The sequence below is a fragment of the Ascidia mentula genome, chromosome 1 (assembly GCF_947561715.1).
Source record: "Ascidia mentula chromosome 1, kaAscMent1.1, whole genome shotgun sequence".
In the NCBI taxonomy this organism is placed as follows: Eukaryota; Metazoa; Chordata; class Ascidiacea; order Phlebobranchia; family Ascidiidae; genus Ascidia; species Ascidia mentula.
In genome coordinates this window covers 7,451,892-7,473,703 of record NC_138566.1, presented here as the reverse complement: position 1 = coordinate 7,473,703, position 21,812 = coordinate 7,451,892, and the positions used below count along the sequence as shown (strand labels likewise).

Here is a 21,812-nt window from a genome sequence, read left to right as displayed (position 1 = left end):
TATTCATGTTGCCATTTATAGCATGAAAGGTACAGCATGCAAAATTACCATGGCCCCACCCCTTTGTTCTGCAACATAAAAACTCTTCTATTGTACTACTATTGCTACCTGGCATATTAAAATTTAAAATTGACTGATCTTCTGGCACAAAATTAACGAACTGTATTCTGTCGACGTTTCGTCTGCCATGCGGCCTGACTTCATCAGGGGTTGGTACCGCATTTCAAACATAATTTTTGGACATATTTTGTCACAGTTTATTTTCAATCGCAAAACTACGTTTGTTGGTTGATTGTTCTGTTGTGACAGCCGGCCAAGCCAGAGACCGTATCAGAGAGGAGCAAGCCAACAATCGTGGCCAAGCCAGAGACCGTACCAGAGGGGAGCAAGCCAACAATCGTGGCCAAGCCAGAGACCGTATCAGAGAGGAGCAAGCCAACAATCGTGGTCGAGGAAGGGGCAGACGAAGCACAAGCTACGAACCGGTTCATACACACGAAAAACCAATCGCAACTGCTGAAAGGTCATCAATGCCAAAACGTAAAGAGCAACCAACACGAAGCAGGGCCACCTCGTCCTCCTCAACCAGCTCGGAAAGACAAAGCCGCGGTCAGTTGGTAAACTGTTACGACGTATGTATTTTCCAACTCTTGCAGTTGGTCTGAAACAGAGGTCAGCAACCTTTAGGTAATATATTATGGATAAGGCTTGTGTCTATAGTTTACAAAACAAAAGTGCAGTCAAAAATTGTGCTTGCCTAAATAATTGTTTGACATTTTTATTGCAGGCTGGGTTTCTAAAACAGAACAGCCAAACAATTTTCAGGGTAATTGAATTTCATTTGATGTAACCATTGCGATTTTATTAATATCCATGCGCTCACCCAAGAGACAATTTCAACCAAATTTGGTTATATTGCAATTTTTGTCAGATCGCAATGTTTCAACTCCAAAAAAGCATCAGCCGAATGCGTCTCGTTACCGGAGCAGTGAAAAAATTTACGATTGGTTTGATATTCTGCAGGAAAACAGTGAACTTTTTCAGGAGGATGCAGGAAACAGGTATAAAATTACATGTATTTAAATATCTAACTCCCAAACACCAACGAACAAAAGCTATTCCAAAAAAATATGCGAAACAAAACCTGAAACGTTTTTCTAGATGTGTACTTTTGCAAACCAACCGTGTTGATAAACTGGATGAGGTGGAGGAATATTTTCGTGAAAATCATCACGTAAATATTGACCACACGTATCCGATGCCGGATGGGATTTTGCTTGTATTTGATAGTGAGGATGGTAAGAACATTTACAATGTTCTATTTTGTTTTAAATTTTATAAAAAATCATATTCCTGCATCACATGATTAAAAGATAAATTAATTTTAATGCCTGTTGGCGAAACTGTCGTATTTTTGTAAAACAACTTGTTGGTATTTATAAGCTTGACTGACGCTGGGACTTCGCAAGTGATTGTAACTTGTGTAAATGTTTTGCTTTTAATTCATGAAAAAAAAACAGGCGCCGACGAAGCCGTAACCGCCAAAAGCATCAACATCGACGAAGAAAAAATGAATGTTGTCGCAAAGACAGTACCTGAAATGTTCAGGGATCGTTTACTGCTGGAGGTAAAAATACAATAAAAGAAAAAAGTGAAGGCTTTAAAGTTCTTACGTAAATTTCCATAGGGCTCATTCGACGATACAGATGGTGTTGAGGCGCTAATGGAGTGCTGTGACTTAGACGATGGCGTATCTTTTGAAATAACCGAGTTGGAAAACTCCGCGTTTCTGGTTACGTTCAACGATGAAGTTGGTAAGTGCGGGTTTCCAACCAGTGCTTGTTGATTTTCCTAACTTCAGTGGTTGTTATTTTTATATTGCCGCAAACAGATATAGACAGTATACTACAGGAAATTGAAAGCGCAGACCTCGATGAGTACGACCCCAAAGTGAGTCCTATACCCCACTACAACACTAACCTGCACCGCCAACAATAAGTGATTCCCAACCATTTTGTGGTTGCGTACCAAACAATCTCGACGCGTACCACCTAGATGAGTGTTACAAAGTAACCTAGGGGATGAAGTAACGAACATTTTGGGATCACTTACGACTTTTTAAATTCGAACTATTTCGGCAAAATACCGAAAGGTGCTCACGTACCACCTAGAATGCCGTCGCGTACCGCTAGTGCTACGCGTACCACCGGTTGGGAAACACTGGCCTACATTAAACTAATGTTTAGAAACTCAGATCTAGTCTTTAGACGTGGTCCAACTTCGAATATATGTAAATGTCGTTTTTATAAAAAATGTACTTATTAGAGGATAAGAGAACATAAGTAGATAACCACCAGTTTATTACACTAAATGTAACCAACTTGGTGTTTATATCCTATAAACCATTTCCATAACATTGCACGTATGCGAAAGCTATTTTTTAGATTAAAATGCCAGGAAGCTTTCTAACAAGCACATACCCTAACAACTAAATATGTTCCAATTCATGACAAAAAAAATTGGGGCACTCATTGTTTTTAATTATTCCCTCTTTCGATACCAGGGGTACGCCATGTGTCGAAGCGACTGCTTGAAAGTGGAAAACCTACCCAAAAGTATTAAGAACGACGCCCTCAAGTTGGCTTTCCAGAACAAGAAGAAGGGCGGAGGCAAAGTTACCAAAGTGGAAAAGATAGCAGGGAGCACTTCAGCTATTGTTTACTTCGCCGATTACAAAGGTTGCAGGACGAAATATCGTTGTCGAGTTACTGTATCGTGCTCTTGGCTTAATTACTTTATCGCCCTAATTTTCCATGCGATTTTGGAGATTTTCATTTGTTGTGGACTGGACTTATTGCAAATTCCTAACGAATGATTAATAATTAAAACCAAGCTGATAAACTTTTTATCGTAGAAAAAGAAAACATGTTTACATAAAAGAGTTTGCTTTGCAGCGGGCGGTAACGTTTTCTGTCATTTATTTTTCCAGACGCTGAGAAGGTTTGCGATAAAGATGAATTCTTGGTAAACAGGAAAACTGTGGATATTTCCCTTTTTTTTCGCAACATTGTGGAAGCGAACGATAGCAGTGACTACAGCGACGAAACTTATGAAAGTTGCGAATCAGACGAACCCGAACCTAGCAAGCACAGCACATCAAGACAATCGAAGAAAAGTCCACGTAAGGTAAACGTAGTTGGTGAAAAAGCAAGAAAAGGCGAAAAACAGCAGAAAAGGCAAAATGCTGATGAGCGGCGCGACACTGAAGGTCGTTCAAAGAAGAAAAGTCCACAAAAATCTGAAAAGCGACCTCGAAAAAAACGTGAGTTGTTTTGCACGATTGGCTTTCGGTGTTTTTTTAACATTATTCAGAGAATAACAAACGCGTAATTACTCGCAAATTGAAAGTCTTTGCAAGTTGCAGCTAAACGTTTGAAAATTAATGTTCGCATTTCCAAAATTATTTCGCAGGAACCGCTGTCAAAGAGTTTCGGGATTCCCCGAAAGTCGAAGCTGACGTCATTAAGTACGTAAGAAAGTCAAGAAAGGGGTTCGAAAAGTTGCACAAAGATCTTGAAGCTTTGTGTGAGTTGGAGATAACTGAAAGAATGAACGAAGTTATTTTCTGCTTCCGTCCAAGCATTGAGGTAACGATAAGTTATGTCGCTCTGCGTCGGAAAAGAGATAATTTCAGTTTCTCACATTTTTACCAAGTGTTTATTTTTCTGACTGAGTCAGAATCATTTTATAACCAACAATTTCATAAAAAGTTCCGACATATTACAAGCCAGCAATGCCGCAAAACTTTTATAATTTCTTTTCTTACTCGCAACGAATAGAAAATTGCAAAATTTCTTGCTAGGAATTGGACGAAGACATAAAATACGACCAGAAGAAATTTGAAGAAAAGTGCGTTTCGATTATGGACGAGTTTTTCAAGGAGTTCTGCACGAAGTCGGCCACGTACGATTCCAACAACCTCATGAATCTCCGCACAACTATGAACTGGAACGAAGACCATGAATATATGAGGATTGATGTGGAAAAAGACAAATGGGTTGAGGTTTACATCAGGTGATTTAAACCTTGCGTAACTCATTGTTTATACACTTTTCTTTCATTGGCTGTGTACGACCACCAGAATATATTTTTATCGCATTAATGCACCAAACCAATGCCAATGTTTCAAAATGTCCTGTACAACACCACAAAAATTATTGGTTCGTAACTGAGATTCAAATATTTGTACCTGTTGACTGTTGAATTTTGTATCCAGCGTCAAAACCTGGGCGAGTCTATGGCGGCTTATATTGTTTTTGTTGTTGACAGATGGGGCGTAAGGGATCAAGGTCAAGTTGTGGTTACGGGAATGGAAAATGACGTGAAAGAAGTTTTGCAGTACATTAAAAGGAAGTGTGACGTCACAGAACAATCGGTGAAGTTTCCCATACATAACTATCGGTTAGTTACGAAAAATGAGTATTTACTTTTTACAGGAAGAAAAGGAAAGAATGGTTTAAGTGCTGGCTTTTAATTAAAATTCTTGCGCGTTTGCTTCTACTTACTGTTGGTTACTTTGGTACCAGAGCTCTTCTTGAATGCAACGTCATCAGACGAATCGACCAAGAAGTGCAACATGATGTAGAGATAAGAGCTGAAGAAACAGGAGATAAACAAGGATTGATCAAGTTCAAGGGTCCAAGGTCAAATGTGGAGGAAGCCAAGACAAAAATGACCAACGGCATGATGGTAAATCTTAATCCTTCCAAGTTAATAAGTTTAATGGTTGTATTTCTGTGTTTTACTTGTAAACTTGTAAACCAAAATGCAATACATACCGTAAAAGGCTTTGGTTGTGTAAAATAAAAGATTCAATACAACCAGCAGACTTCAATCTGAAACTTACACATTTTAGATTATTAAGATTCAATAAAAAATATGGCATATATTTTCTTTGGTTATCTGTAACAACATTTAGTTTTGTTGTTAAGGAACTCACAACACGCACCTTGCCTAATATGGGAAGTCGATCAGAATATCTGCTTACGTCACTGAAAAGTGAGGTTGACGGATTACAACCTGGTGCAGTTGACGTGAGGCAAATAATACAATCTCAATTTGGCAGCGATCAAATATTCGGTATGTGTGGTCAACATTAACTATATAGCATTGTGGTGGGGGCATCAGTTTTCCTGTATAATTATTGTCAAAAAGAAAGTATTTTTTGCTGACCTGCTGGTCAGCAGCATTCGCTTTAGGCAGTACATGGTCCACTTCGCGCTGTGGCAAATTCCGCACCATTATAACATGCAGATAGGATGAAAAAACACCTCTTATAATGCAAGAAGCAATGTATATTAGTTTATTTGAAGAAATCCCGAATGGTTAAGAATAAAAGTGAGGCGGTCGTGTGATGGGAATTAAAGACTCTATACTGCAAATCATTGAATCATTTGCCTTGGGCTGTATAATCACATTTTGACAATAACATTTTCTTGGTTTACTTGTGCCATATAGGCGTTAAATTGCGGTTGTACAACGGACCCAAAATCATGTGAAGGCAGAGGTAAAACGTCTATAGTTGCCTCTGCAAGTTTTTCCGAAATGTCTAAATGTCTAAACCTATCATACACTGACTGAAACTTATATGTCCTCTGTGAGCTGCGGACAGATGACCACTGTTTTGACCCATAAGGTCTTATCAGTGCAGCTTGGTGTGACTCTTCTAGACGACTTTGCCGATTTGTAGGTCGAAACAGTGGCCATCTGCCTGCAGCTCACATAAATCATATTATTGGCTCCACTTTACTTACCTATGTGTCTTGTTCTATCTAGCGTCAGTTCAGCTGAAATCGGATGAGGTTTGTCTCATCTATTCCGACTCCAGTGAATTTGAGAAAGCCCAGACATCCCTTGCCGAGATTGTGGAGCAAAACACACTTGAAGTAGAGGAAGGGTTTCAAGAAGTGATCAATACACCGGAGTGGAAAAGGTTGAAACAGAACGTGTGCTCTTCCGGCGCTGTGCAGGTTTATGTGAATGTAAGCGACACATTTTTTGTGTTCGATTACACTGAAAGTAGAATATATAAAAGTAGTTTGAAAATAAACGAATCTTGAATATATAAAAGTTTGAAAATAAACGAATACTTTTAAAGAAATTATTATGTCAAGCACCAGTAACAAGTGCCAATCGGTAAATTTTTCAAGATTCCCAAATCAAGTATTGACGTGGTCGGTTTGACGCAAGCTGTTCGCAAAGCCTATAATGATGTCTGCAGTCACATCGGCGAAAATGTGGTCGTCACCAAATCGTTTAGGGGACCTAGCTACGTCATCAAATACCTGCAAGATGGTTTAAAGTCACACAAGGACAGCAGTAAAATGTTGAAGGAAGTCAGGCTGGTTTTTAAGCCAGACGAGTCGGTTGTGTTGGTGAAAGGAAAGACCAAACATGCAATGGATGGTAAGAATATTCTTATAATTAAAGCTGACCATTACGTGCATCAGTGCTGGTTTCCAGCCAGTTTACTAAGTTTGGATAATTAAATTACAAATTAGTTTTTGATATTTGCATCAGACAAACCCACATTTTTAAACAACTTATTCCATTTGTTTAGTTCAAGTTTGTCTGGAGGAAGTTGTATCCGAATTAACGATCATGGAAAAGTCGATCCAGAATCCAGGGATGCCGGTATATTTCCGAGGCAGAAGAGGTCGAGAGCAAATTGAGACGATTGCTACAAAAAATCACTGCATCGGGGTCATAGATTCCCAGGATGAAGAAACCGTATCTGCATCGCACAGTTCGGTAAATGAAAATGTGTTGATAACTTTTACTGCTTATTTACCTTCATGTGCCACATTATATATGAAAGAATGCTACAAGAACGTGTGTAAACTATACCAGTGTTTTCCAAGGATGTCTCTTTTTTAAAGCAATAACATAAACTAGTGGTTTTACAAGCAATTTTCGCACAAATATAAAAATTAATTTAGCCGGATACGAGGGCAACAGTCACAATTCCAGATTCCAACGTTAAAATCAGTCTGTTAGTGAGCGACATCACCACAGTAAAATATGATGCAATTGTTAACGCATCTAATACTGAACTTGAACTGCGACCTGGTGGAGTTTCTGGAGCTATTCTGAGAAAAGGTGTTGTAGAATTTTGTCCATTTAGTTATTTATTTATTTCTATTCTTTATTATTACTTGGCATTTAGTCATTATAGTTGCAACAAATTACCTGATCTAAATTACTTAGAGAATCGTTGACTTGTTCTGTGCAGGGGGACACGGAATACAAGCAGAAATGCAGCGAGCTCAGCAAAAACTAGGCGGAAGGTTGGAGGCTGGCCAAGCTGTAAGCACAGGATCCGGGAATCTTCATTTTAAACGAATAATTCACACAGTTGGACCAACGTAATATAATTTACAGCACTATTTTTGTATTTTTTGTTGATTATTTTTGCATTACTTGACCTAAATATATTTTCAGCTAGCATTAGTTGTACAAGTTGATTTAATAAGATCGACTCCAAATTCAACATTTTGCAAATATATTAAATCCACGTCATTTTTTGCAGTTGGTATCAGGGAAGCGGTCCGGCTTGCAAACGTGATCTTCGAAACTGCGTTAGAAATTGTCTTCGCGAAGCGGCAGATCATAATTTGCGATCCATCGCCATTCCCGCTATCAGTTGTGGAATATTCGGGGGCAAAGCGTCGGTTTGTGTTCCAATCATTGTGCAAGCTATCGTGGATTTTGTCGCATACAATGAAAAAAGAAGTTCACTTAAACAGGTTCGTTAACAATTCAAAACTGAGATAAATGAAAAGACTGTTTTTTGTCCACTTTATGCTGTAAATAAAATTATTGTTTTATTTGTAATAATTCTCGATTAGGTTGGTTTGGTTGAAATGTCAAAGATGGAAACTGTGAAGGAATTCGAAAAATCTCTCAAAGCTGTCAACAGATTTGAAACTACAAACACAATTGAACATTTAAGATCAGCACCGGTTCCAAAGGTTTGAAAGCCAATATCGGTGCAACAGATTTTGCAATCTTCTCTTAATTGCAGAAGAGGTCAAATCCACAACGAACAGCTCGGGAAAGACAAAATCAAATCCAGCTAAATGTGATTGTCAGCGACATTACAACATTTCAGGTAACTCTAGGATGTCACCGAAGAAAGAAATTTGTTGATGCGACTACTCAAATCGACATCAATTTTGATTAAAAAAACAAGTTTACGTATTCATTAAATCTGAGTTTGCGGAAAATTCCTCCTTAGAAACACCACCAAGACAGCAAAACTAGTTTTGTAAAACTATTGCAAGAAATATTGGTTTCAGCTGTAAAAAAAACGTTTTATTTGGTGATAGCATTAAGTTATTATTCTTTAAGGCTGATGTGATAGTGACATCAACCACTCCAGCTAACTTTGCTGACTGCCAGGGATCGGCAATTTCTAAGACTTTACTCCGTCAGGCTGGAAACAATCTTAAGGTACTCATAACAAAGAATGGAATTGCGAATTGTTTTCCGCACAAAATATGCCATTGTTTTTTTTCCTTCTATTCAGGCAGCCTGTTTAGCTGCCAGTCATAAAAATCTTAAACTGGGCGACGTTGTTCCAACCCCTGGGTTTAACCTTTCCTGCCAAGAGGTGTATCACGTGATGTTCGGAAACTACAATCCTTACAATGGGGAAGAATTCTTGCAAGAAGCGATTAAGTCTTGTCTTGACAAAGCCGATAACAGCGGTTATTCGTCAATCGCTTTCCCGTCCTTAGGAGCCGGGGGATTCAAATATCCATCGCAAGAAGTAATCAAGGTATTTGATGAGGTTGTGGGAAACTTCGAGGGCAGCAGTTTGCAAACCATCCATCTGGTGATTTATTCTGGTGACAGCTCAACTATAGCGGTAGGTGTTATATGCCGCAATAAAAATAATTGATTTTTACTCCGTGCTTTTGCCATTCCTTGCAAATTATTTTTTAGCACCTTAAATAAACTGGTATTTCTGTTTAATGCAGCTGTGTTGAAGTTGTATTTATGAGTGGATACTATATTTACGTTCTGTGCAAAAAATTATATTATTGATATAAGTATGTTGACTAAAACATGATTTACAAATTTGTCTACAAGTTTGCTTTAATTTGAAAACGTATCGAGGCATGACGACGTAACAAATGTATAAAACTGTAAAATAAAAGTAGACTTAATTTACACAGTAAACAAAATGGTTTGTGTGGTTTGCTTCAAGGCCGCACAAAACGTGCTTTCAGTCAATATTTCGACACCAACGTCCACAGAAGGCAGTGTCAACCGAAACACAATTAAAGTTATCGTCAAACAAGGAGACATCACTTCAACTAAATGTCCTGGAATAGTGAATTCCACCAATAAATTTGATCTATCAGGTATAATTCCCAGTTTTACTGTGGATTTAAAGACATAAATGTTCCTTAATGTTCTTGCGTGTTTTACCTAATTTTGTCGTTTTAAAATTTGTCTATTCCACGCGGGATGATAAACGAATGTGTGTTTCATTTCAAAGGTCAAGTTGGAAAAGCTCTTGTGGCCAAGGCGGGTCAAGGAATTGTCCAGGAGTGCGCAAATAACCCCATCAGCCAAACCAACAGCATGAGAGTAACGACAGGCGGGAATCTGTGCCAATATATTTTGCATCTTGCAACACCGAACGATCCAAACCAACTTGAAAATGTCCTTGTTGACTGTTTTCGTGAAGCTGATAAATTGGGTGTTAAAAGTTTGGCTGTTCCACCAGTAGGCACAGGTCGGACATCCCTATTTTTAGTTTTGCATGGCAGTTGTTCATGAAAATAAATTCAACGCAATTTGGAAAATTACAGGTGGAATCGGACTTTCCAGTCCGGTGGTGGCAAAAAGTCTTGCTGCGGCAATCGACAAGTTTGACAAAACCAACCCAAAAAACCTAAAAAAGATCAGTGTGTACGTATTCCAAGGAAACATGCTGCCTGACTTTCAACGTGAAATATTTCGTCAGCCTTCCCAATCCACAGGCTTATTGACGAAAGTTAAAAACGCTGGAACCGCCGTATTATCTGCAATCGGGCTTGCTAGTGAGCAAATTTAATATATTGAACCTAAATGTAAATACATGTTTTTTTCAAAGAGGTATTTTTATTGTTAGTGGTAAAATTATCTTTCGTGGCCATTTTTGCTTCCTGTATTGAAAAACTCCTAATTTCTACAATCCTGTTCGTAATTGCGTGACGCAAGCGTCACTGTTCCTTGGGTTTTGCATTGTGTTTGTATTTTGAATTGTAGTTATTTGAGGACTAACTGATTGTTTCTTGATTAATTTGAGAACAGTTACTCTAAAGCAAACAGAACCGTAGGGTATTGGATCTTAAAGATCTCATCTTTATTTTAACCAATTAATAGTAGCAAAGTCCTTATGCTTCTTGAAATGTACTTTCTGAACATATTAAAGGTAACACCAAACCCCAAACGAAACCTCGTTCCATTTTGCCAAAAAAAGGAAGTTTGGTTGAACGTGAAGTTGTTCGGATTCTGTTCTGCTCGTGGAAGAAGAGAGATGTTGATAAGGTTGGAAGTTTGTCATATTCCTGTGTGGTGTTCCTGTTTGGGTTTTCTATTTAACAGGAAAACCCCACTTAATGTAGGATAGACAAAATTACATTACTCACTGGACAACATTTAAAGGCTTTTGAGGATGTTCAAGATGTTGTTGATGAGATGAGCATCACGAAGAAAATTGAAAACGACGCAATAGACGATCTGACTGCGGAAGAACAACAAGCATTGCTTCAACTCATGGAAAACGAGAAGGTCCTCATCGAAAAGACTTCAAACAAGTAAGCAAACATTAGGGTTTGAAGTGAGAATCAGAACGTGGTAAGGATTCAATACATATTTACGTTCCTTTGCCAGAGAGCTGACTATACAAGGATTACGGCAAAACGTGATGGAGGCTTATACTGAAGCAAACAACATAATCCATGAGTTTAAACAGGCGTTTCACATATCCGAATATGTGATGTGGAAATATATGGACAAAAATGATTCCAAAATGAAGGAATTTTCCCTTAAAGTGAACTATGAGTTGGAAAACGCTTTCAAGGTAGAAATAATACGCGCATGAGCGATTGGCGAAGTGTTTATTCGGCTGTGACTTGTGCAATTTTAAACAGAGAAATGAAAAAGGAACAGCCAAAGTTACATTGGATAAGCAAGGGGCAAAAGTTCAATGTTCGATCGATTTTGCAAAAATGGAAGCAACTGCAGGTGGTGTAGTGATGACAATACAAAGAAATTCATCCTCAAGTGTTGACAGTAAGTTTATGTTAATACAAATCAACTATGTTTAAAGACACTCAATTGAATGTAAATTCCATAATTTTGTATTTGGTACAAAATGTAGTATTCCATATGGTAACTAAAAGCAAGCAACTTATATAATGCCAAGAGTTTTTACAGTGGAGACTACATACTTTCTATCAGTGGCAGATTACAACGGTTATAGGTGCTCTTAAAAAGCTGTTGTTAGTACCAAGCGCCAACGACCAATAACCCATTAAAAATAAAAAATAAAAATAAAAACTTTTTTTTTATTTAGCTCCGACCCCGTCCACGTGGGAGGATATGAGCAGTCTTATTTGCAAAAGAGTGAAGGTTCAAGCAAACACAGGAGAATATCAAACAATCACTCAACTATTTACAGCAAGCCGGGCTTTGAATGTTGTTACTGTGAGTCTGTTTTCATTCGAAAGATCTTACCACACACAACTGCTATATGTATGTAGTGGATAACACATATTTTCAGATCGATAGCTTAAACAGTCTCAGCAATTTTTGTTACATTTATAAATTGCACTAAGTGAAAGGTATAACATTATTTTCACCCCGGCGGGACAAACATTTTAACGCACGTTTCACCAATGTGATCTCTGTTTTTTAATTAAGTACACTTATAATAGAAGTTTCATTGTCTCTTAGTTGGAGCGAATACAGAATCCAACCCTTTGGAATCAGTTTCAAGCTCAAAAAAAGAAAGTTGAATCTAAATTGAGCAACCAGCAATCGGTCACAAAAGATCTCTTTCATGGAACAGATCAGGCCACGTGCGACAAAATCCTTCAACACGGGTTCGACAGAAGTTATGCTGGCAAAAACGGTAGATAAAATATTCAAGTGAAAAAAATTATGCCTTTCTGTTACCCCTAATGATCTTTACACAACTATTATAATTTTGTTTGTATGATGTTAAACACAAAGCCTTACTTTTCCAAAATTTTGGATTTAATGCCAATACGAATTTGTGGGAGTAGTTAATATTCGTTTGTAGCTTTGGTGATCCTTTCAAGCGCAGAAGAAGATTGTATTTATCTAGAAAACTCATGTATCTAACCGCTTTTGTTCCTTGCTCAGCAACAATGTTCGGCAAAGGAGTTTACTTTGCAACAACTTCCAACTATTCTCATAATTATACCACCCAAGATCAACAAGGAAACCGCTGCATGTTTCTTGCTGAAGTTATCACAGGAACTTTTTGCGTTGGAAATAGTCAGACCAATGTCGCACCAATGCAAAGCGATGGGTCACCGTTCGACAGTGTAGTGGACAATATTCAAACTCCCTCCATTTATGTTGTGTTCCGTGATTCCAGCGTCTATCCGTCATATTTGCTAACGTATAAGTAATTAGAAAAGTGCCACCTAGTTGGACCAACGCAGTATTGTTTCATACAACGGCATGATTGGCACGATCGCCCTACTGCGCCAGTCCTTACTTGGCGATCACAGCTCGTACCTAATTTGACCAATTCAACATTTTATTAAATTCTACAGCGTTCAACAAAAACCTTTTTCCTTATGTGTATTGTCTCGTACGTAAGTAGATTCTGGATTCTGATAGCCAGGTGCCCATGCTCTTATTTTTTTTCAAGCTGATGTTTCAAAATTATGGATTTTTGTTTTATTGTTTCTCAACTGTTTTAATATCGTGTTATATTTCCACGTAGTATTTTAGCATCCACTATAACTTACTGTAATTCATAACTTGACTGCTACAGTTTTAAAATTACCAAAAAAAGTTTAGCTTAATATTTTCTCTGTTCGCTTTCCGTCCGTGTATCCACAATAAAATCCACTTTCTGCTATTTTGGTTCAGCCTTGCGTCCAGAGGTCGGCTCTTTCCATCCTTGTTGTGGCACAATAGAATCTCATGTTAGACAAAAACTGAAGGCAGCTCATTTATTTCCAGTCCTCTATGTTTTTCAAGAGTTCTTATGACTGCCTATTATTTGACACGCTTCGTAATTTTTTCCAGGTTCAAAGTAAGCCTTGTTGAAGTAGGTTATTCGGTTTCCAATTGATGAAAATCGGGTCAATTTGACGCTAAAGTGTTCACAAACCTCTTTCAGCGTAATGTGAATTTTTAATCCATCTCCATATAACACTTTTACGGGGAAATTAGTCTTTGTTTCTTGTTAAGTAGGCTAACTTTTCATAATATATCATAACTGAAGTACTGCTAATTGCATTTCTCAATGAAAACAGTTGCAAATAAACAGAGTGTTACTTCGGTTAACTTCATAAACTAAGACAATTATTTGTAATTTCGGAGTTTGTAAAATGTATAAATTACCTAAAATGTTAAGGTCAGCACTTCGTGTTAGTACGGACAAACCGGGCCCAAAACAGCTGGTTAAAATGTGGACCGGAAGTGTTTATTTCATTTTTACTGCTTGTTATACCGCGACCTTATAAACGTAAAGTTAATGGTCTTATTTCCTTACAGGCATTTTCCGCTTGTTAGGATGAATTCATCACATGAACATTCGTCATCTTGAACGTTAAGTTGAAAATTTCCTCTGCATGACTGCAAACATACAGGAGAACACGACGGCAGGCTGCGTTTTTTCTTCAAGATGCAATTGCATTGAAAAGGATTATTAAATGCGTTAAATTTAGAATAAACGTTTATCAGTTGTTAAGAGAGACGATAAAATCCTGGTATGTAACATATAAAGTAAACAAAAACACGATTTGGGTGGCAGAAAGTAGTTTAATGTGACGAAACTTTCCTGGGGTACAAAATGAGCTTGTGCCGGTCCTGCGCGTCCCTGCAAATATTTTTTGAAACATGAAGTCTTCTACATGGCCCGCAATAACGAAAAACTGGTCAATAGAAGAAAGTACGTTCAATAGAAGAAAGTACGTCGAATTTTTGAGAAAGTAGGCTACGTTGAAAATCTTTATTTCGAACTAAAAATATTGTTCAATAACCGCAAATTACAAACTTTGAATTTATCCGTTGCTGCTGAACCTACATTTATGATAGAAAAAATATTTATGTTTACACCCAGCCACAATTTAAATTTAGTAACACATATAACTGATTTCACGTAATAATCACGAACATTAAACGTTTTTATCAATGTATGTAAGCCTGTTATGTGTGCTCGCGATTTTTTGGTGTGTGGGACTCTAGTGGTCGGTCTTTGCAAAAATTTAGCGTCTATTGCTCACATAGCGACGTTGTGTTGATTTGTTTCAACAATATGTCTGAAAGAAATGTGGAAAAATTAGTGCCCTTCAAAGCCCCATTCTCAGTCGTTTCGTTGATAGAAACAATTGTTCCTACTGGAGAACTGCAACTAATTCGGTCATATTTAGGAGAATCGTCAATAGAGTATTGCCATGATCTTCGACAAGAGGTTTGTTTGGAGCTAATTTAAAGTTACCTTACCTCGCTTTGGCTAATGATTCCTGTTGTCCAGTTCGTCTGCGTTACTTTCTGCTATATATCAGTCCTTCTATATGCTTTCTCTGTATGCTGTAGTTTATTCTTGTTTGTGAATAAAAGATTAGCCACTACACTCAACAAACCACTCCTAAATTTTGTGGCCATAGTTTAAATATATTTTATTTTAATACTATGGAAACAATAAAGTAAGCAGTAATGTTTAATTTTATTCTAGTTGGACATGTTGTTGGAAATATGGAAAGATGTTGGAGAACAAAGTGAACCACCGACCATAACCAAATCTGAGGACTTTGCAATGTTTGACCCACCCAATGCACGAGAAATGCTCACAACCCAAATTAAATTTCTAACAAAGGTATCTAAAATACGCTCTCATTTTAGAGTGGCACTTTTATCTGTAGATATTTAGTTGAGAGGTTGATCTTTTGTTACTGGGTTTCTGAGCATGCGTCCCTTCAACAAATCTTCACATATTTTTGACAGGAGCTCCATGAAAAGAATGGAGTAGGTAAACAGCTCAGTTTCACTGAAACTGACGAAAAGGTCATTAAATACGTCATGATTGCCGGCGGTCCAACAGAAACAGGTATATATACACACATGGAAAATCGTTTTTTTTATTTTTTTTATAAACTTGGTGATACAACATATACATGTGTAGTGTTTTATCATTAAATGATTGGTACATGATAACTATTTGATATATTTTCATATTTTGTACACATATCAACATAAAATTTTCTTCATAAGTGTATATTTTACAACTATGCAAATGATTATCTTATATATACAGTCAGTTTCTGAAATTTTGTTCCCAATTTTTTTGTAGTTGATCGTCCCTCCACTCCAATGAGAAAAAATAACCCTGAATGCACTTACTACACTTCTCCTGTCAAACTAAAGCAAGTTCAGAGAAACATCAATGTATTTGATATTGACAAGGTTGCGGATTTAATACGTGATGCCATTCAAAAAGAGTGTACAGCCCTTGAGAACGATATACAATTTTTGCAGGTAAGCTTATATTTATCTGAACCACTTCATTGGCAAAAACTGTAAAGACCCCAAGTTTTGTATATATATATATATTCAGAAGGGATAAAATAATCAAAAAGATCGGTGATTATCTGTTACACTTTTTTGAGTTTGCTGACATGTAAAAGTCTGATTTGTCAGTCTACACAAATCTGCCAGGCTGGTGCTTATTGTCATTCATGACACTTTCTCTTTAGGTGAAATAAGTGAGATAAAAAAAATATTTGAATTTGATGTTAATGTGCCTAGAAAAATGCTTAAAGGCAGTGGTCACATTCAGATGTTTAATGATTAGTAAAATATGGAAAATATGCAGGGTTGTCATTTGCTTATATTTATGAGTACTTAATGACCATATCGATGTATATACATCAGTGAACTTGCCTTCTAAAGGAAAAATGTTGTCATCATGATGTAGTAAAAAAAAACAAATATTCAAATTTTTAACAATGCTGAATGCCACCACTCCTTGTAGGCCGACTTAGTAAATTTAACACCAAGACAGACATGTTTGTTTTAAACATGAACAGAAGTGTGTGGAAGAAGAGCATGACATTGTCCAACACAGACCTACAAGTCCTATACGGGAACCACCACTGTCCAAGCTGAGAGAAGTTTGCAAAACACTTGAATCAAAGGCTCTCGCACCTACAGCACTCATTGGAACAAACTCACAGTCAAAATCATTTCGCAACAACTTAAAACACAGCACCTTGCCTAAAGAAATTCTGCCCACTCCCTGCAGCCCTATAAAATCCAAGCAAACCACTCCACCATCGCCCAATAAAGTGCGCTTAAAGCCCTTGGATAAGATTAGTCCTGCTTCTGACAATGAACAAAGGCATCTGGGACGTTCTGCTCCAAATAGCCCTTTATCAGACAGGCATTGGTTACCAGTTCGGCCATTAAGTCACAGGTTGGCTAACTTTAAACTGGAAAAAACAAACCAGGGTGAAGAAAGCCCAACAGAGTGTTGGATCGAGCCGTCCTGGGCGAAAAGCATGTCTTCCTCACTTCCTGGTAGTCCAGATAGCGGCGTGTCATCAAGGCCTCCAACTAGAGACTTAGCCACTATTCAAACTATGATGGACAACTTAGAAATGCAGTCCGGTTTAGGTGGAAATCTTGAATCTACTGCGGACTTGGGCTACAATACCTCGAGCTCAGCGGACTTCAAATCTGCTCCGTCGCATTCTGACTCCGATGTAGAACCGCAACCGCTTGGCAGCGATACCAAAAAAATATTACCCTGTCAGCCGAAAATTATGCCCCGACCTCCGGCGGCGAATGACTCCAATCGACGAGGTCGACGTACAATAAGCAACACACGTTTTACACGGAAATCTGCCAAATTACCCTCGTGACTGATGACAGCATTTTTACAGGTTGTATTAAAATGTGCTCAGTATCAAACAAAATTGTGTTATCCTGTGTAGTACAATTGTTTAGTAAAGCACGAATTTATAAGCGCTTTAGCATTGCTTCGATGCAATACGTCTTCCAGGTACGTTATTGTTTTTATGTTACTTTTGTATTTTTACAACCTATACTGACCTATAAGATTTCACTGTGTCCTCATTGCAATGTGTGTTTCCAAGTAGTTAGAGATTGTTTCGATCGCGCAAAAAAATATTAAATTAAATTCGACCCAACCCTGTATTCTCCCAAATTTATTCCCAACCTTCACAAGTTACGACGAAGCAAAATTTAATCCTTTTGAATATCTTCAAGTGAAGCAGCTTGAATCTTGTCTAGGATGACTCGAAACGCTTCCACAGATGCTTTGCTTGTTTCGTCGCCAAGGGCTCCTGTCCACTTCACAGCCAATTCCCAGACTTTATCAAAGGCCTCGTCGGTCATTTCAACCCCGATGCCTTTGAAAATTCTTTTGACCTCGTCACGCGTACGGGGTTCGAACACATCGCGTTCAAACACGCCGTTCTTTGTATAAATCGAGGGATTCAGCAAACCGTATGCATCGTACTCCTCGCCGTAGTTTCTGCGGTCACTGATTCGTCGGATGCGAGGAGCGGGAACGTCCGATCGTACAGTCGGCACTCCGTAGGCCCGTTCCTCAGCCGTTTTCACGCCTCCAACCACGGCGTTGATCGCAGACGATGACGTCACGTGGTTTGTCATGGCCTTGTCGATATGCTTGCAGAGACGCGGGACTTCGTCGCATTCGTCGGTTCCGTAGCCTGCAATCGTAAACTTGTCTTTCCAGTTGAGAAAGTTGACAAACTTCACGTAGTCCAGCTTACAATCACTGCTATCAGCCGCCACACCATCTTCTTGCACAGTGCAGTAATGCATTAAGGCTAGAAGCAGGTCGTTGTCGATGGGAAGGTTGAACTTCCAGCACGCGTCGCGCACTTTTTGTGCGTCCAGATAACCTTTGTTGTTGTAATCGTAATGCTTGAAAGCCGACTTCAGATCGCTAAAGTTGTGGTAGTTCGCCTTTTTTAGCTGTTGGCGCACAATGGAAAGCACACCGCGCTTTCTGTCTTTGCCAAGCAAGAAGTTGCCCGGTGAACGCATATGTAGGAGGTCGCCGACCCCGTACTTGTCTGGCCGAATGGTAATCCCGTACGTATGTCCAGGCCCAGTCTTTAACGTATCCGCTATAGGGTCGTGCGATTTTCCCAGCTGAGGCTGCGTGCGCTCGCGAAAATCATCCAAGCGCTTCGTGACCATAAGGTTTGTTTTCTCTACAGGGGTCTTATGCATCCAACGCAAAGTTTCCGCCATATTCCGGCCGTCGTTATAATGGGGAGTTTCCACACCAAAACGAATCGTTTTGGGGTTATTGCTCCCCCAGTCGTACTTACGGTCGTACATCTCGCCTACGTCATAATCGTGATGCGTCACAACGTACAAGCCGTGGCCAGCTTTAGTTTCTTCCTCAACTTGTGTCCGAGTCTTACTAGGGTTAACAATTAATCCAGCCTCAATGTCCAACTCAGTGGGTAGACCGAACGTCAATGCACTATCTGGCCTCTTGTCCTGTGTGCAATGCTGCGGCAACCTTGTCTGTCTCGATTTCCCTAGTGGCGAGTATTTACTGGCATAGAGCTGTTCCTTCTTGTCCAAGAGCTTTTGCTGGAATAGAGTTTTGGGTGCAGGGTTGATTAGCTCGCCTGCCACCAAGGAAGGCTGCGTGCTCATTCCATGGGTGATGCGGTGTACTATGCCATCAACTGATTTTTCTGTCTTATTTTTTTCACATACATTTTCTACATTGCTGACCGGTTGCAAACACTCTTTCGCTGATCCTCCTTGATTGAACAACTTACCTGCTACTTTGTCGTAGCTTTTTGAATGTGAAAGTATCATTATCTATGGGACATTAGCGCTACACCACAATCTCATTTGCTGTTTAAAGATAAAAAGTTTTGGGGTGCCACGAAACGATATTTCTGTAACAATGCAGCTTTATTTGTCGATTGTGATGCACCGTGTGGTAAACAATTTGACAACAAAATCATTGCGTAGGAAATACACAGCAGTTACTTTAAACCTAAAACAATTTCTTGCAGTAAAAATTAGGGTTGAGAAGTTCCTCGAGGAAAACAAAGACAAAAGTGGCTTCACAACTCGTTTTCACCGGCTTCTTCAACATTGTAGAACGTTCGAATGGCCTTCATCATGGCTCTGGCCACTATGAAAGAAATGGACGTAAAGCTCAAAAAGAGGGGGCACCCGGATTTGAACCGGGGACCTCTCGATCTGCAGTCGAATGCTCTACCACTGAGCTATACCCCCGCACGACTAACAGCGCTTAAAATAGCCTTTCAAATGGCAAACTATCGATGACGTAGTGTCTGGTACGTGGCACGGCTATTGTTGTTTTGTGCTATTTCCTGAGGGCGTTTGGTGCTTTATTTAATCATTTGCTATTTATGTTGCATTATCTAATTGGATCAAAGCGGTTTTTGCATATAAATTCGTATTGTTTTGTTTATAATTGAAGGATTTTAGTTGTTTCTGTTACACTAACACAGCCAACTTGAACAGAGACAGATAAATGCTCACCGGTCAGTGCATCTGAATGGTAATATTTGTAGGGTTCGCGTGGGAACACTTCTGGGTTGGTGATTTCAGTTCGAACAACTCCATCTGCACCTGAAGTTTAGTCATTATTATCATCTGATATACTTTTTATAATTTTGTTTGGTGTGATGACATAAGATGCAATCTACTACAAGTATACGCCCCGGCGAACTTGATTGAAAGAAAAAATATTCTGAGCAAATATTTTGCATTTTCATGACAAGATATAGGTAGAGCCTTGCGGCGTGGCAAGGCCGAAATATTGCTTATCTACTTATAACTTTAAATACCCATAAACAGAATCCTTGGATAGTAGACGCCATCCGGTTGAAACTTTTCGTCCATTGGTTCCTCTTCATCCATTAGATTTACCATTTCAAATAGTGGTGCCATTTTAGCGATGTGTCTAAACCAAAATGTTTGCGAACTAGATGATGCGTAGATATTTTTATTTTTATCTTTTGACTGCTGAAAATAGATAGGCCTATATAGCCTGCCAGAGGTGCGCAAATTGTGGTCGTACGGTCGCATATGGCGGTGGATGCTACAGTTTCATGCGTAGGCTTACACATGCTTTATAGTACATTTGTATTTCCGGACGGGGATCGTTAAAAACTAAACAGGTTTTTACCTGGATGTTTGGGTTCTGAAATTGGTTAGTCTTTGTAATAAAACAACGCAAAATCATGCATTTTTAGGTAAGGAAAACGGAAAAATAAAACATTTCATTACACTTTTGGGCAGATGTAAATGCGAACTTATCAGTTTGGAGTCCTTGGCGGCCGTTAGTATGTGTGTGGTGCGGCCGACAAAAATAAAAAGGTTGTGGGCCCCTGGCCTATACCATAAATCAAAGTTAAATTGCACTAAGCGATAGACCTGAGTTTGCAGTTAGAGGTGCGTTTCCAACTAGTAATGGAAAATTATATTTCATACTCACGGCGACTGACTAAATGAAGGCATCAACAGCCGACATGCTTTGCACCATTTCTGGTGAAACAAAAGCATCACAGGCTTGCCGGTTCTGGCGCTGTCCTCACAAGCATCTTTGTATGTTCTCCAGTTCAAGTGGGATCCGAAACCTAAAATTAGTGAGTAGGATTATTTGATGACGTTATTATTGGCCTTATTTGTTTGTTGAATTTGTAGCTGTTTCACTAGAATTTTTGAAAAGAAAGGCAGACGACCTCTATATTTTTAATTCCTACTAATTTAGCCTGCATGTAGATACCTCTGTGCAATTCTATTTGCGCAGGCGGCGGTACGCTGGTGGTTGCATGACAAAACATCGCCAAAAACAGTAAAAACCAACATCTCTTCATCTTTAGATCAGTTCGCGGAAAACTGTTCGCTCAATTTCTTACGTCGCCTACAACTCGTCTAATGAATGACGTTGCATTGTAGCTTTCACTGCGTTATGAAGTGGTTATGGCACTTTCAAAAAATCGATAACTCAGTGCCACTTGACCAGTTGGCCGTTCCCCTCGTTTCGGGTTGTTAAAGTGTTGACATCCAAATAAGATTTGATTGTAAAATCCCTTAGAAATAAACAAGTCTGTTTCTTGAGGTCGACATCACCCCGTTTGAAACAGTCGTTTGGCCATAGTGCGCTCCACGTGGTTTGTCTCTGTTGTTTGGTACCCAACGGATCGACGGTTGACAGAAGGTACCAACAAGTGGAAACCTGTGTGCCTTCTAGTGCAAAAGCTAGCCCAGTGCCACAGTCACCAGTAGAGAAAGTGCAAGGAACGTCCGCACACTTATGAAGCCGCTATCACATCACGATAAAAAGCTGATTAATTTTGCTTCCATTCACGTTTTTCTTTTGTTTGGTTGCAGAGGAAACAAGAACAAGACTTATCAAACATACTTCAACGAAAACTGCAAAATCCATCCGGAACTTCAACACGTATTTCTGTGGCACTCTACTACCGGAGCACAAA

General features: G+C 38.9%; 3 protein-coding genes, 1 non-coding gene and 1 pseudogene across 5 annotated transcripts in view; 2 read left to right on the top strand and 3 right to left on the bottom strand.

The window, feature by feature from the left end:
- Positions 1-13,166, top strand: part of LOC145914539 (protein mono-ADP-ribosyltransferase PARP14-like) — a 46,055-nt gene extending 32,889 nt beyond the window's left edge. Inside the window, exons 7-40 of one of the 2 annotated variants that reach the window (XM_083002363.1) lie at positions 310-609; positions 788-826; positions 932-1,061; positions 1,162-1,298; positions 1,521-1,627; positions 1,688-1,814; positions 1,892-1,950; positions 2,564-2,738; positions 2,990-3,322; positions 3,472-3,647; positions 3,863-4,074; positions 4,330-4,461; positions 4,587-4,749; positions 4,992-5,139; positions 5,836-6,041; positions 6,210-6,465; positions 6,620-6,810; positions 6,999-7,158; positions 7,292-7,424; positions 7,589-7,805; positions 7,908-8,030; positions 8,084-8,170; positions 8,410-8,511; positions 8,588-8,929; positions 9,272-9,428; positions 9,566-9,805; positions 9,882-10,112; positions 10,487-10,602; positions 10,720-10,871; positions 10,948-11,137; positions 11,208-11,349; positions 11,633-11,763; positions 12,013-12,190; positions 12,445-13,166. In XM_083002363.1, coding sequence (XP_082858489.1) covers positions 310-609; positions 788-826; positions 932-1,061; positions 1,162-1,298; positions 1,521-1,627; positions 1,688-1,814; positions 1,892-1,950; positions 2,564-2,738; positions 2,990-3,322; positions 3,472-3,647; positions 3,863-4,074; positions 4,330-4,461; positions 4,587-4,749; positions 4,992-5,139; positions 5,836-6,041; positions 6,210-6,465; positions 6,620-6,810; positions 6,999-7,158; positions 7,292-7,424; positions 7,589-7,805; positions 7,908-8,030; positions 8,084-8,170; positions 8,410-8,511; positions 8,588-8,929; positions 9,272-9,428; positions 9,566-9,805; positions 9,882-10,112; positions 10,487-10,602; positions 10,720-10,871; positions 10,948-11,137; positions 11,208-11,349; positions 11,633-11,763; positions 12,013-12,190; positions 12,445-12,716 — 5,864 coding nt within the window. In that variant the 3' untranslated portion in view covers positions 12,717-13,166. The remainder of the gene's footprint in view (positions 1-309; positions 610-787; positions 827-931; positions 1,062-1,161; positions 1,299-1,520; positions 1,628-1,687; positions 1,815-1,891; positions 1,951-2,563; positions 2,739-2,989; positions 3,323-3,471; positions 3,648-3,862; positions 4,075-4,329; positions 4,462-4,586; positions 4,750-4,991; positions 5,140-5,835; positions 6,042-6,209; positions 6,466-6,619; positions 6,811-6,998; positions 7,159-7,291; positions 7,425-7,588; positions 7,806-7,907; positions 8,031-8,083; positions 8,171-8,409; positions 8,512-8,587; positions 8,930-9,271; positions 9,429-9,565; positions 9,806-9,881; positions 10,113-10,486; positions 10,603-10,719; positions 10,872-10,947; positions 11,138-11,207; positions 11,350-11,632; positions 11,764-12,012; positions 12,191-12,444) is intronic. The other variant, XM_083002371.1, reaches the window with a different exon arrangement.
- A 1,402-nt stretch (positions 13,167-14,568) lies between these two features.
- Positions 14,569-17,405, top strand: LOC145908450 (uncharacterized). The gene is made up of 5 exons (XM_082995737.1): positions 14,569-14,734; positions 14,999-15,139; positions 15,268-15,370; positions 15,614-15,798; positions 16,350-17,405. The coding sequence occupies exons 1-5, from the start codon at positions 14,579-14,581 to the stop codon at positions 17,181-17,183; spliced, it is 1,419 nt and encodes a 472-aa protein (XP_082851863.1). The 5' UTR covers positions 14,569-14,578; the 3' UTR covers positions 17,184-17,405.
- A 121-nt stretch (positions 17,406-17,526) lies between these two features.
- LOC145901967 (EF-hand domain-containing family member B pseudogene) lies at positions 17,527-19,152 on the bottom strand (annotated as a pseudogene).
- Positions 19,153-19,406: 254 nt separating this feature from the next.
- Positions 19,407-21,191, bottom strand: LOC145910698 (thioredoxin domain-containing protein 12-like). Its single transcript, XM_082997896.1, has 5 exons — positions 21,101-21,191; positions 20,810-20,951; positions 20,160-20,275; positions 19,852-19,941; positions 19,407-19,477 (listed from the first exon to the last, which is right to left on the bottom strand). Exons 1-5 carry the CDS (start codon positions 21,189-21,191, stop codon positions 19,407-19,409), a joined length of 510 nt encoding a protein of 169 aa, XP_082854022.1.
- Positions 19,510-19,581, bottom strand: Trnac-gca (transfer RNA cysteine (anticodon GCA)). Its single transcript has one exon. It is a non-coding gene; the product is annotated as a tRNA-Cys (tRNA).
- Positions 21,192-21,812: the final 621 nt, after the last annotated feature.

Excerpts from the sequence above, each read along its gene's own strand:
- LOC145908450 (XM_082995737.1), top strand. The coding sequence starts at position 14,579 with ATGTCTGAAAGAAATGTGGAAAAATTAGTGCCCTTCAAAGCCCCATTC. Across the intron at positions 14,735-14,998 it reads GCCATGATCTTCGACAAGAG|TTGGACATGTTGTTGGAAAT; the intron begins GTTTGTTTGGAG and ends ATTTTATTCTAG. Across the intron at positions 15,799-16,349 it reads ACGATATACAATTTTTGCAG|AAGTGTGTGGAAGAAGAGCA; the intron begins GTAAGCTTATAT and ends AAACATGAACAG.
- LOC145910698 (XM_082997896.1), bottom strand. The coding sequence starts at position 21,191 with ATGAAGAGATGTTGGTTTTTACTGTTTTTGGCGATGTTTTGTCATGCA. Across the intron at positions 20,276-20,809 it reads CCTTCATTTAGTCAGTCGCC|ACACATCGCTAAAATGGCAC; the intron begins GTGAGTATGAAA and ends ATTTTGGTTTAG. Across the intron at positions 19,942-20,159 it reads TCCAAGGATTCTGTTTATGG|GTGCAGATGGAGTTGTTCGA; the intron begins GTATTTAAAGTT and ends ACTAAACTTCAG.